We start from the raw sequence: 12627 nt of genomic DNA on the forward strand, positions 1-12627 counted from the left end.
CACAAGTCTACAGAGCGGTTTTCTTTAAGCTTTAATACAAGGTAGCACAGTTTGCACCTTCTCATAATGAGGTATTTAAAACATTTTACAAAGAAATGGTATTCAAAGGCTGTTAAAAATAAAATGTTTCCCTTTTCTGAATGAAACATCACTAAAACCCATGCTGCTCCCTGTTAGGCCCACAGCTTTAAAGCAGATGGCTAGAAAACTTACTTGAATGGCTTGAATCCCCTGAGGTGGGGACAGATGTTTCCCTGAACTGGCCTTGCCTTGGTGCCATTTGGGAGAGACTGCAGCAACCATCCCTTCCAAACCCCCTGAAATGCTAATAAAAGTTGTTACAAAATCTCTGTAATAGGGCCAGGCTCTCTAAGCAAGTAGTCTTGCTGCATAAGCTGAGTGTGTGTGAAGGAGGCTGGGCCAGGAGCCATGCCATAACTTTGGGATCTGGCAAGAGCAGCTGCCCTGTCCTGCCCTTAGAGCGAGAGCTGCTGCATCATGGCCAGGGTGACCTCCCCAGCTGGCTCGGCCACACTGCCACTCTTTCTGCAGCTAGCACTGTAAAAAGCCAAGGGAATTCGGGAGAGGATGTTATCTGTCCTCAGTGCTCAACCTGCTATAGGTAACTGAAGGGCACTTTGTTTTTTTCACTCCATGACTATCTAGTGCTGGCCTCTGGTCTCCTGATCTGTGTAAGTGAGCAGGAAGCACAGACCACCTGGACACCTACAACTGTGGCTGTGCATGTAGCACCACAAGGGAATGGAGATGTGGCCTCAGCCCTGGAAGACCTGGATTTGTCAAGAGCTTGAGAAGAGCTTTTCCAAATTGACACTGGGGCTAGACATACTGCTCCTGGCCAAAGCCATCCCTCAAATACTCTTCCTTGGAAAAAAAAAAAAAAAAACCTGATCCAGTAGCAGGATTCTGGACAGTGTCTCCAGCTCTCAGCCACTAAAGCAAAAAGGCAGGAACTATAATCAGAGTGTAATTATCTAGCTAAGTCTGACGTGAAGCTCCCCTCAGTCCCTGCAGTACTGCTCCCTCCTGGGGTCCCAGGCTGAAACTTAAGTAACAGTGCACACCGTTAAATAGGAAAGGAACAGAAAAAGAGGAAGCCAAGACCACACTCCGGACTATGGGATCTGTGGCCAGTTGTGAGCCTGGCCCATCATCCCCCCCAGCTCCTTGTAACGCCATGGAGATAGGTGGGAGGAAGCAGCAAGGTCCACCACACCAGTCCCCAGCTGGTCATGCACTGAATGGTGCTCCTCAAACAGATCGTGATGAATAGCCCATTGCTCTGTCCCTCTGCATCACCTTCATCTGGCTTTCATCAAAAAGAAAACAAAACAGAAATGAACACACACAACCCCCACACTCACAGCGGGAAGCTGGAGGCTTTGCTCAGCCTGTATCACTCCTGCCCGAGCTTCTCAGGCACCAGGAGTACCCGCCTGCCCCATGAGTGGGCCACTGCCATCGTGCATGTCCTCCACAGGCGTCTGGTTGGTGTGCACCACAATTGTGTTCTCATCCACAAGCTCACAAGCAGGATTGGTGAACGCTGAGAGTGGCAGTGTGATGCGCTGCATTTCACGCTCATAAACTTTCTGTTCATGCTTTTCCTTCAGGTCTTTCCCCCTAGATTAAAAAGAACCAAAATATATATGTGCATAGGGTGAGTGCCACTGCCTGGAAGCAGAGTCTCAGTAAAGGTGATGTAGTAGAAAAGAAGGGACTCTGCTCTTTAAGAAACATGTGTTTCAGCTACATACAAAGGACCAGAAACATTCCCTACTGTGAGCAAAGGACCCCATATGAGCATCTTTAAAAAACAAGCAGCCAAATGAAGTCTGTCCCTCCCTCAAACTGGCTTATTCACTGACATTGCTACAGCTAAATGATGACTGTAAAGCCAGGCTTCTCCTTCAAACCATGGAGCTGACAAATGTTTCCTATATAATCCCACAGCACTGCCTGGTGCAGGCCCAGGGGAGCAGTGAGACAGCACAGAGCCCACTGCTGTGGAAAAGAGCTTCTGTAACATGTTTTATCTGATAGAAACAAATACCGGAGGTGGTGACAGATTCTGCCTTTTGTTGCAGCAAACAAACCTGTGTGGCAAATGAAGCTGTTCCTGAAAGTATTAAAGCTTACTTCAGAGCTGGCCCTGCCTTCTGCTGCTGCAGCTAACAGCTTGATACCACAAACCTACCTCACTCTTCAGCCTGTTGCTAAGGGAGGCAACACCTCTGTAATTTGTACCGAGGAAGAACCGCCTTGCTTTAAAAATGGATGGCATTTATAGCATGTTGTCTCCAGAAAAGCTATGTATACCAAAAGCTACTAAACCAATTAAAGGTTTCTCACCACACCTACCCAAACCTGCCAGCTTGCACATGCAATTTTGAAAGCAAGGCAAGAAGAGAGAAAGACAGTAAACCTACACTGCAGCCCTCTTATGAGAATCTGGGATTGAAGAAACAAAGCTGCATTTGGACAAAGCTGAACATTGGTCTATTGCTTCTTCCCGTAAGATAGGAGCAAGGTGGGACCACCGTTCACTCCTCCTGGGGCTTGTGATCCCAACCAGGCAGAGCCGCTGGGGTTTCCTGTCAGCACATAAGCATTTTGGCTTCTTTACAAAGCTGCCTACGAGCATGCAGCAGTGGCTGCCGTTCCTGCCAGCACACAAGACAGCATTCTCTGAAGTGACACCTCAAATCAGATTCCTCGACAAGCAGCGCTCTGTGTTTTGGCCCTTATGTAACACTCCTCCCTCTGTTTTTTTTCTGTTGGCATTTATTATAAACACTTACATAAGGACATGTCCCAGCTTGGGAAAGGGCTCCTTCTGCTTGGTTGTGTCAGACTGCTGTCAAACAGCCAAAATACAGAACAAACCCTCCCAGAGGAGGGAGCCTTCACTTGCTGCAGCGACATTCAATGTTATTTGTTAATCCTGCCCCTGTCTCTTACAACTAAGCTCTTGCTCTTACCACTAACCTCAAACACTGCTGAGCTACAGAAACATTTCTGCCTAACACAGTAAAGTGGCTGAACAAATCATAACTTAAGTGAATCAAAACTGACCTTAAAGTATACAGGACCTTTGGTAAAATTAACTTTGTTTGACAAAATAAAGTGCTGCTTGATATTCAGCTACACAGGATACAATGCATGAGTGGCAAACAATTTGCCAATTGTTTTTCATCTAAAGCTAGCTAGACTAGAGAAACCAGGGGAACAGGTGGCCTGCTAGAAGGATTGTTCTCTTTCTGATCACAAAAGAAACTTCCTGTGAGAGCACCTGGGATCTGCTCTCTCCAGCTTTTAGGTCCCCTGGATGCATCTGAGAAAGCCACATCAATGCCCATGCGCACACACAAAAAATAAAGAGAGCAGTCTGAAACTTTAAATGGGACAGCATACCACATTGATGGGTGAAATGGAGAAGAATGGGATTGTCTTAAATAGTTCTTTCCTCAGTGCGAGAAGTGAAACTCTTGCACAATGTGCCACATCAGAACATGCTTCTATCTGCCTTTTCATTAGGATCTGCTTGGGTCTGCAGGTGCTCAGACATTCCCACTCTACATACATTGCTTCATGCCTACACTGGCATTGGACAAAGGAGAATAGCCACCGACCTCTTATAGATGTATCCCAGGACAATGCCGGCTCCGATAGCAATGATTATCACCATCATGATCAGCCCCAGCACATACCCTGTGCAGAGAGAAAGGAAAGAGGCAAAATTAAGAGGCAGTAGATCCAGCTATAGCATTGCTTTCAGAGCCTCAGAACAAATCCATCCTGCCAGAACTACAGGAATGGATTCACCACATGATCCTGTGTTTGTACCTAGTGTTCCTAAGTCCTTCTTTTCTTTGGAGTTCATCTGCACTCTCTGACTGATCCCAATGACGGGCTGCACAGCAGCTGCCTCGCTCCGGGAGGGCAAGGTATCCGCTGGTTCAAACACCTGATTGACCTCCTGAGAAGTACCAACTTCTGCTGTAGGGACTGGGGCTGTGGCAGCTGCAGCATCTGTTGAGAGGAGAAAGACATACAAAATATGAAGCTTTAAAGCATACTTCAAAACAACACGTGCTAGACTGGTATCACTGAACTGCCTTCAACATACACTGACAAACACTGGTCCCTCTTAAGTTGTTGCCAGAAATCCTACAAAGGCAGACAAGAAGTGCACTCCCCACTTTCCTTTGACATGAACCTATTTTAAGAGTGCAAGGCACCACCGCAGATGAGACAGGTCAGACAGTAGAACAAAACCCAGGTTCAGGGCACGAGTCCAGGGGACGCACAATGACTTCATTTAGCGTATAGATCAATATACGGGCTGCAGCTTCAATCATGCTGAACAGACAAGAACAAGATGATGAGAATCTCCATCCCAAATCTCCCAGGAGCCTATTTATCTCCCTTCTGCCTCAATCTTCCTGACACAGGAACGTTTGACAGAAGGAGATTCCAGCTGGTGTGAAAACAACCTGGGGACATTCTTCTTACCCAGCCCCTCTTTGCAGCTGTGTAACAAACTCCTTTAGCATGATGGACAGGCTAAGCCAGAGCAACCCTTCAGGCAGCACAGCCACTGACTAGTGTAAGTATAGCTATGACAGCAGAAAATATGTATCTGTCCTAAACAGAAAAACCTACTTTTTGGAAATACCATGCACAGTATGCATCCACACCTGAAAACTCTCTCCACCTCTCAGTAGGCCCTGGATCTCACCCCACAGCTGGCAATAACTCCGTGTGGATTTTCCATCTGCAGCCATTTTGAGTCCTCATTGGAATGTGAAATGGAAGTACAGAAGGGGAGTTAGAAACAGGAAATCAGGGTCTCCTGCACTGCCCAGTTACTTTACATAGGGTTGGCCAGAGAAGCTGAACTGAGGGGAGCTGCAGGACATGACTAAAATAAAAAAGTGACCACTCTGAGACACAAAAATAGCCAAATCCTTAAACATGCGAATGGTGTATTGGCTGAAAGGTCAGGTAACCATCCTGAAGCTGCATGACTGTTTTGAGTAAGGATCTTGGCAGCAGAACATTTGTTTTATCTTTAGGGAAAAGGAGGCAAAAGATGAGCAAAGTGAAGTAAAGGAGAGGATGTATGTGTAGGAGAAAGTGTTTACATGCAAGGATAGCAATCCTGAGGGACAGTATGGTGCGTAAATCTTGAGGCGCCCAGAAATAAGTGAACAGTTCACAAAAACCAAGTGGTTACTTTGGCCTCAGTCAATACAGACATCTTCTCTCCCTGAAACAGGCTTTTGCTACACCTTTTCTCTTGGTAAACTGTTTCCCATCCTGACTATCCAGGAGAAATCCAGTGTTTGGGATTTTCTGTTTCTTACTGTCCTGCCTTCAGTTCTCATTTTTTCCAAGTTCTTTCTCCCCACCTGTAACCAAATTCGCCCTGGCACTTGTTTAGCAGCAGGACACTTGTTCAGACAGCAGTAACGTGCCCCACAGTAATGGTCTACCAACATTTCTGCAGTTCCTAGATTCCCAGCCTTTTGCAATGCAGCTAGAGCTCTACAGCGACTAGTGAAAAGGGAGGGGGAGAATGGGGAGGGGGAGAATGGGGAGGGGGAGAATGGGGAGGGGGAGAATGGGGAGGGGGAGAATGGGGAGGGGGAGTGCACAAGGCTTTGCACAGGCCTTTTCAGGCGCTAACAAAATCTGTAGGGGCAAGGCACAGCTGGGAGGCAGATGTGCACACACAGGGGAGGGCTGGAGGGGAGCCCCGGGTACACTCCGTTCCTGGGGGAGGGCAGTGGGTGCTGCCATAGGCCGGGCTTGTTTGTGCGCAGGGAGAACCCCACCCTGGTGACAAACCCAACCCCCAGCGGAAGGAAGCAGGCCGGGGAGGGCAATACCCCGGGGAGGGCAGGAGGCGAAGGGGGGTCGGCGGGGGCAGCTCCTACCTGGACACTGGGCGATGTCGCAGGGTCTCCGCTCGGGGACCCCGGCGGTGCCTCGGATGTAGCACCAGGGCGCGGCGTCACCGTCCGGGTTTCTGCAGCTGTTGTGGTCCTCGGCGACTGCTGGAGGGTACCGGGCCGTCAGCGCGAGGACCGCCCCGGCTCCCCCAGCACCCCTCTCCCCCGAAATGCCCCACCGCCGGCTCCCTCCGCCCCCGCTCCCCGGACCCACCTGCCGGGAGCGCGGCGCCGGGGCTGCTCCGCACCGCCAGCCAGTTGAGGCACGGGGCACCGCCGGAGGCCACTCGCTGGCTGCCGCGGTAGGATGCGCCGTTGCCGCGGAGGCACTCTGCGGAGAGACGAGGCCAGGCCATGCGGGCGGGCCGGACAGCCCCCGTCGCCCCAGGCCGCTCCCCAGCACGCCCCCCGCGGATGCGAGCCCGGTCGCCCCCCCCCCAGGGTGTCTCCCTCCCGAGACCGGCCTTTGTCCCCCACAACAAAGCCGAGCCGGGCCCCCCTGGGCGGTCCAGCCGGCACTCACCCTCGGCGCCCCGGGCGGCCGCCAGCAGCAGCGAGCCCAGCAACACGGCGCCCAGCGCCGCCGCCCGCTGCGGGTCCCCGCGCAGCATCCTCGGCGCGGACGGCGAGGAACCGCCGCCAGCCCGGCCGCGCAGCTCGGCTCTGCTCGGCGTGCGGCGAGACCTGCCCCAGCTTTCCCCTCCCCGGTAAACAACCGCCAGGCTGCGCTTCCCCCCCTTACCCCCCCCGCCCCGCAGCCGCCGCCGGGTCCTAACGCTGACGCCGCCCGCCCCCACGGCAGCTCCCAGCCCCGTCACAGAGCCCCGGGAGGCGAAGGGATAGCCTCCGCGGGCAGGGCTCGGGGCAGCCGGGAACCTGCCGCCGGCCGCAGAAGGTCCGCCGCCCCGGGACCGGGCGCAGCGATGGGGGCTCGGTACTGCGGGGGCCGTTTGGCTCGGGAGGAACACGGGGACACGTTGCCGAAGCGCAGCTCCGCGTCCCCTTACAGCCGCGGGAAATTCTTGGGACAGAAGAGGAGACTCCCGACACGGAACTAGGCTTGAACTGCTGATTGTGGTGGGGAAGGGGTTTGTCTTCAGGGACCTAAAATTGCTCTCTCCCGGGGAGAACTACTACGAAGGACTAAACTCTCCTGCCCTGATTCTTCCTTCGGGTTCCCTTAGCTCTATGGAGAGACCGTGCGGGACACACACACACACTACCACAGACACTGTGCGTCTCCACATTAAAGACTTACATTCTCGCCTTTGCTAATCGATTGCTTTCCTTTGACTCCACATACTCTAAGAGCTGTGCCTGCTTATAGAAAAACAAGGTAAATAGCCCGAAGAGCTTTAGAGTAATTATATTGCAGGCACTCAGCCACCGTGATAAAGCCTCTCTGCAGACATTTCAATGGGTTACAATAGACACTTGTTTCCAAACAGGCAGAGGTATTCAGATACTGCAATGCCAGTGACTGTACACAAGCATCTCGAGTCAGCAGCAATGTTTCTATTTTACACCAGTGAAAAACAAGCAGCTGAATACTTGGTCCTGTTTGACAACGAGCTCTCAAAGGTGGTCAGGGCCAACTGACAGGGCTGTAGCCAAGGCACAGGCCTGCAGCACAAGGTGCTATTTCTGGCTTTCCCACAGAGTTCCTCCTGACCTTGGCCAATCTGTCTGCTTCACTTCTTTGCGCTTTCCCTTCCTTTCTGTTACATGAGGTACAATCAAACCTTCCTTCTCAGAAGAAGACAGGGAAGTTCCCTTCTTTTAAAGTGCTTTGAAATCACATGGAAACCACTGAACACAGAAAAAAGTATTTCTATGCCAGGAAGCTGCATGTTGCATTCAGTGTTTGATGAATCACTTTTTGGGACAGTGCTGGCTGGACCAGTAGTCCTTCCCCTCCACTCCCAGGTACTTGTGTGACAAACAGGCTCAAGGTGCTGATCCAGCCCAACTTTTGCCCTTTTCTTACCAGGTCACGCACTTTAACCCTTTACAGCCAGGCCGCCTGCTGCATCCAGTCCGCAATGGAGCCACAAAATACCACCAGATGTACCAGCATGACAGATGGGTAACGAGGAAAACAGGTCAATTAAGCAGCACTACCACTGCACATGAAACCAAAAGCCTTAGTACTTGTGTGTGATTCACACTTTAACAATATGATTTAACACTACAGTAAATTTAGTTTAATAATGTCAGATTAAAAAACTGCAGCCAGGTTGTAAAAGAACCAAAACTGTGTCAGTCCTGACCGATATCACCAGCTAAGATGTCTGCTTTATGACGTTACGCTTGTTGTCTGCACAGACACTCAGTTACTGCATTCCTTATACTCTCCAGTTACTATCTGTGAAGGCAAGGCTAACTGGAGTAAGCAAGAATTTTTACTAAGGGCTATTAAATCAGGCCTTCTGTTTGTAATAGCTCTTCATAAGAGATTTTATGGGACAAATTCCATTCAGTCAGAAACTGCAGGGCCACACATGCATCCAGAGGCACGGTCTAGCCAAACCAGTGTGCAGATGGCTGCCAACCTGTACAATTAATTTCTTTTAGCTAACACTTCCACGCCACTTTGCACAGAAAGCACCTCCTCCTGTACATACTGATCCAAGAACTGCAGGCTGGGCAGTAATCTGTAGAAACAAATCTCAGACCTTCCCAGCTCTCTCTCCTGTTATGTAACAGGATAAATTTGCACTTCTCATTACACCCAGCCAAGTTCCAGCAAACAATTTGAGTTTCTAGTCTACAGAATGACAATGGAGAATCTGGGAGAAATGCAAAAACTTTCATATTAATGGTAAAGATCAAAGTCTTTTCCATGACTGACTTCCAAGCATAATTTTTTCTCTTTCATCTCTAGATTTCTCCAGAATGAGGAAAGATTTATGCCTGGCAGTTTCACAGACTTAAGTTTAATAGGATGCCAGGTGGCAGCTGTCAAAGGCAGACTCAATTGCTCTTTCTGCTGTTTGGGAATGGGTTTGCTGCTCTTGCTACACTTTTAGAGATGAAACCTGATGTTACTTCCTAGGACTTGGTTTTAAAGTAACTACCCAAACTGTAAGTAAGTTAACAGCTCTGCAACTACACCCTCACAGAGTTTACATGCAAAAGTCTGTAGGTATATACACATACATGTACCACAACACATACGCACACCTGCAAACACTTCACAGGATAATATATATGCTATTTTTAGGAATGAGGGACTTTAAGCATCTTCCCTAAACTCAGTGTGAACCAATTTCAGCTGTGAGCTGGTACCTTTCTGCTGTTTACTTTATACAGGCTCCAGAATGAGCAATGTCTGCTTTCTCTCTCTGCTGTCAACTGCTCTTTCTTGTTTGTTTGTTCTACTTTTTCACCTGTGGAAAAATTCAAAGTATATGGAGAGTTTTCTTAAAGCAGAAAATATAAAGGAAGCTAACATATAGCACAGCATGCTGTGCAAAGGGACGCAGCCACAGATGTATAGCCCTGGAAGCACTCCACAAGGTCATCAAACCCACCCTCCTTCTCTGGCCACAGCCAAGTATGTTCAGATCTTCTTGGACAAAAGTTCATCTAATCTCCTATGAAAGAACTAACACACTTTATTACTTAATCTCACTTAATAAGATCCTGGGGGGAGTAAGCAAAATCAATTTTCTAATCTAAGTATTCTTTCCTAGTCAAATTAACATGGATTGCTTAAAATGGAAAAAGTTGACCATTGCCCTCCTTGTAACAGGGCATGTGTCATGTTCCCATAACTTCCCCTTTCCTCTTTCTAGGCAAGCCAAAATAATTCTCCCAATTTTTCCTCAAAACTAGTTTTTCTAAGCCATTTTCTACTTACTTCATAAATTGTGATGCCTGAGAATGAAGATAGTACACTCCGAGGCCTCATCCACCATGACCCAAATATTAGAGCAATTTGTGCTTAAAGCTTAAAAAAAAAGTAAGCATCAAATGCTACTAAATGCTATTAAGTACTTGCAACTCCAGCAAAAGGAGGGGTTTTTACTGCTTTGTTGCCTCTGTCTGGATCGTGAAAATAACTGTTGGTCTCACCTGTAAAAAGCCTTCTGTAAGCAATGATGTAGGAGTCAGAATCAAATAAATTTTATTCCTAACCTAGAAACAATCTGAATAGAAGAAAAAAAAATCAGGGCTGCAACAAAAGGATCAGATGTTGAGTTTATGAAACCAAACTGAGTATAACAAAAAATCAAGACAGAGACAGTCACTACAAAGGACTCAGTGTGGAACGATAGAGAGAAATATCTGATTGCACCGTTGCATCCCCCTGCTGACATCTTCAAGGAGAGGCTTCCCCTCCCCCTTCAATCTGACAGCATGAGCTATTGCTAAGTAAATGCCAGCCACAGCCTCCAAGGACTAACAAGGAAGTCTGCAGAAGCAAAACAACCATATGTGATATTTGAACTGGTTCAGACTGGTTCAGAGAGTTTGCTCTACTAACTCAAAGTGCTTTCTCAGATGAGCTTTCTGTGTGGGCTGTAATAAAAGGCTAGAGGCCTCAGGAGGGCAATCTGGTCCTATTGTTTACTGGGGGAGAAGCACTGCAGCTACACTTTTCTAGCATTAAGAGATTAGCACTAAATACTCTCAGCAGTCACTGACAAGAAATTTCACACACTGAGTCCTCTCTAACAGCAACGCTTCTTTGTCCTTTTTTTGTCACAAACTGCCCAGTGCCTTTCCACAATTCCCTCAGCGGTTTTGATGGGCCCAACTGCCCACAGATATTTGTGTTCACACTGGCCCACTGTGGCTGTTGTGAAGGACTCGGCTTGGATTGTGGCCCTTAACTCTTTCTCCTGCTGGAGAATTCTCACATCAGTATGTGGACCACAGACTCTGCTTTTACCTGCTATCCAATGGGTGAGTCTCCTAGCAAGATACCATAAAATTGTAGTAATATTGTTAGGAATCCGTCTAAAGATGTTTCAGCCTCCACTTGCACCGTTTTGGGGTTTTTTTCTACAGACGCAGGCTGCTATTGACAAAAAACAGAGCATGCATTTTTAAGGGTGGAGGAAGGGAAGTTATTTTGAGAGGTGCTGTGATCTACTCAGAGAACACACAGGTCTGAGTCAACAGGAGCCTTACTCTAAATTCTTTTACCAGTTTGTTGTTTGATCTCAGGCAAGCTTCTGCCTCAGTTGCCCACATTAAGACTACTTATGTCATAGAGGCAGAAAAGATTAAACGTCTGCAAAGTGCTTTGAAAGCTTCAGATGTGCAATACATACCTTATGAAATGGTATTCAAAGGGAAGGAATCATGAAGAGGGATACACATGGAAGGTCTTAAGATGCTCTAAAGTTCTACATGTGTAGTGCTGACTTAGATGAAAAGCACAAATAAGCATGAATACAGGCAGAAAAATGGGATATGTTGTGTTTGTTTGTTTGTTTAAGGTATAAAAGTACCTTTGTAGCTTTCTTGTTTCTTAATTCACTGTTGTGCACAGCAGTAACCAGCAAAGCTAAGCAGTCAGATAAATCAACATTCATTCTTATTAGAAAATGTCGATCTAAAAATAATGGTTTATCTGCACATGAGAAACATGAAAAAGGCAGTACCAAAACTCTGAGATTTAACTCAAAGGGAATAAAGATTTCTGGTTCTGTTATCTGTTCAAATTAACTTCCTGTGAATTGGATGGGACTATTAAATATGCTTTCACTCACCAGGGAAGCTGATTTCACAGTCAAACAGAAGCGATAGCCCAAAACTCTGCTGTTTAAACTCCAATAATGATGGAATATTATCAAAGTAAGAGTTAAATTCCATTGTGGAAAGCATGAGGTTACAGAGTTGCACTGAACTAAGCAAAACTTCCAGTTCCTGTGGAAAATACACATCTAAATAGCACAACCATAAGCAAGCGACCCATATCCCATGCCAACAGAAAGGCAATAAGGTTATGAACTTGTACACATAAAACCCCCCCAAACATATATTTTCTTATCTATCTAGAGTTTTGGGACTAGGATTGGAGTCATCAAGATAAGAGCAGAGCCCCATTTTGTAATGCGTCTCTTTTTGTAATTCAACATGTGAGCAGAGAAGCAGAGACCAAACCTTTCAGTAGAGCTACTTGAGTGTTTCCTCATAAAAGCACAGGATTCACAGACATTTACGATGCAGAGCTCTCACCTCTGGATTTTATTTTCCTAGCTGACCTGAAAGCAGATAAACCATGGGGACACAGGTAGTGTGAAAGACCTCTCTTTCCACAGGTGTTTGCCTGAAGGCTGTGGGAGGAGCTGTTTATTTTGGGAAGTTGCCCTTTCTTCCCTGTGTAGAAAACCTTTTATTTTCTCCTTGGGTTGCACGCATGCCACAGGCATGTATAGATAGCCCTTTTCATGACTCATATATGCATGTGGACTTTTTTACGTCTATTGACAAATGCAAAGACACTGTTCCTTAAGTATGTTTACAGAATAGGGCAAACCTCTGTTGTTATTTTGGTCTTGAGTTTACCATTCTTTTAGAAAGTTAGGGCTCAAACTGGTAACACCACGAAGAGGCAAAAAGACCAGGAATGAAGAAAGGTTTAGTAGTTTCACCTCATACTTCACTTATTTCTTTAGAATACCACCGTGTTGAG

At 47.4% G+C, this 12627-nt stretch overlaps 1 protein-coding gene across 2 annotated transcripts; it reads right to left on the reverse strand.

The window, feature by feature from the left end:
- Positions 1 to 8: 8 nt before the first annotated feature.
- On the reverse strand, positions 9 to 6802 carry PIK3IP1 (phosphoinositide-3-kinase interacting protein 1). 2 transcript variants are annotated; one of them, XM_054844879.1, is made up of 6 exons: positions 6502 to 6802; positions 6193 to 6309; positions 5964 to 6083; positions 3868 to 4053; positions 3654 to 3732; positions 9 to 1644 (listed from the first exon to the last, which is right to left on the reverse strand). In XM_054844879.1, exons 1-6 carry the CDS (start codon positions 6587 to 6589, stop codon positions 1437 to 1439), a joined length of 798 nt encoding a protein of 265 aa, XP_054700854.1. In that variant the 5' UTR covers positions 6590 to 6802; the 3' UTR covers positions 9 to 1436. The 2 variants fall into 2 exon arrangements, with proteins under 2 accessions (XP_054700854.1, XP_054700855.1); XM_054844880.1 differs by having other exon boundaries at positions 5964 to 6080; positions 6502 to 6712.
- Between the last annotated feature and the right edge of the window lie 5825 nt (positions 6803 to 12627).

The sequence above is a fragment of the Grus americana genome, chromosome 16, assembly GCF_028858705.1.
Source record: "Grus americana isolate bGruAme1 chromosome 16, bGruAme1.mat, whole genome shotgun sequence".
Lineage (NCBI taxonomy): Eukaryota > Metazoa > Chordata > Aves > Gruiformes > Gruidae > Grus > Grus americana.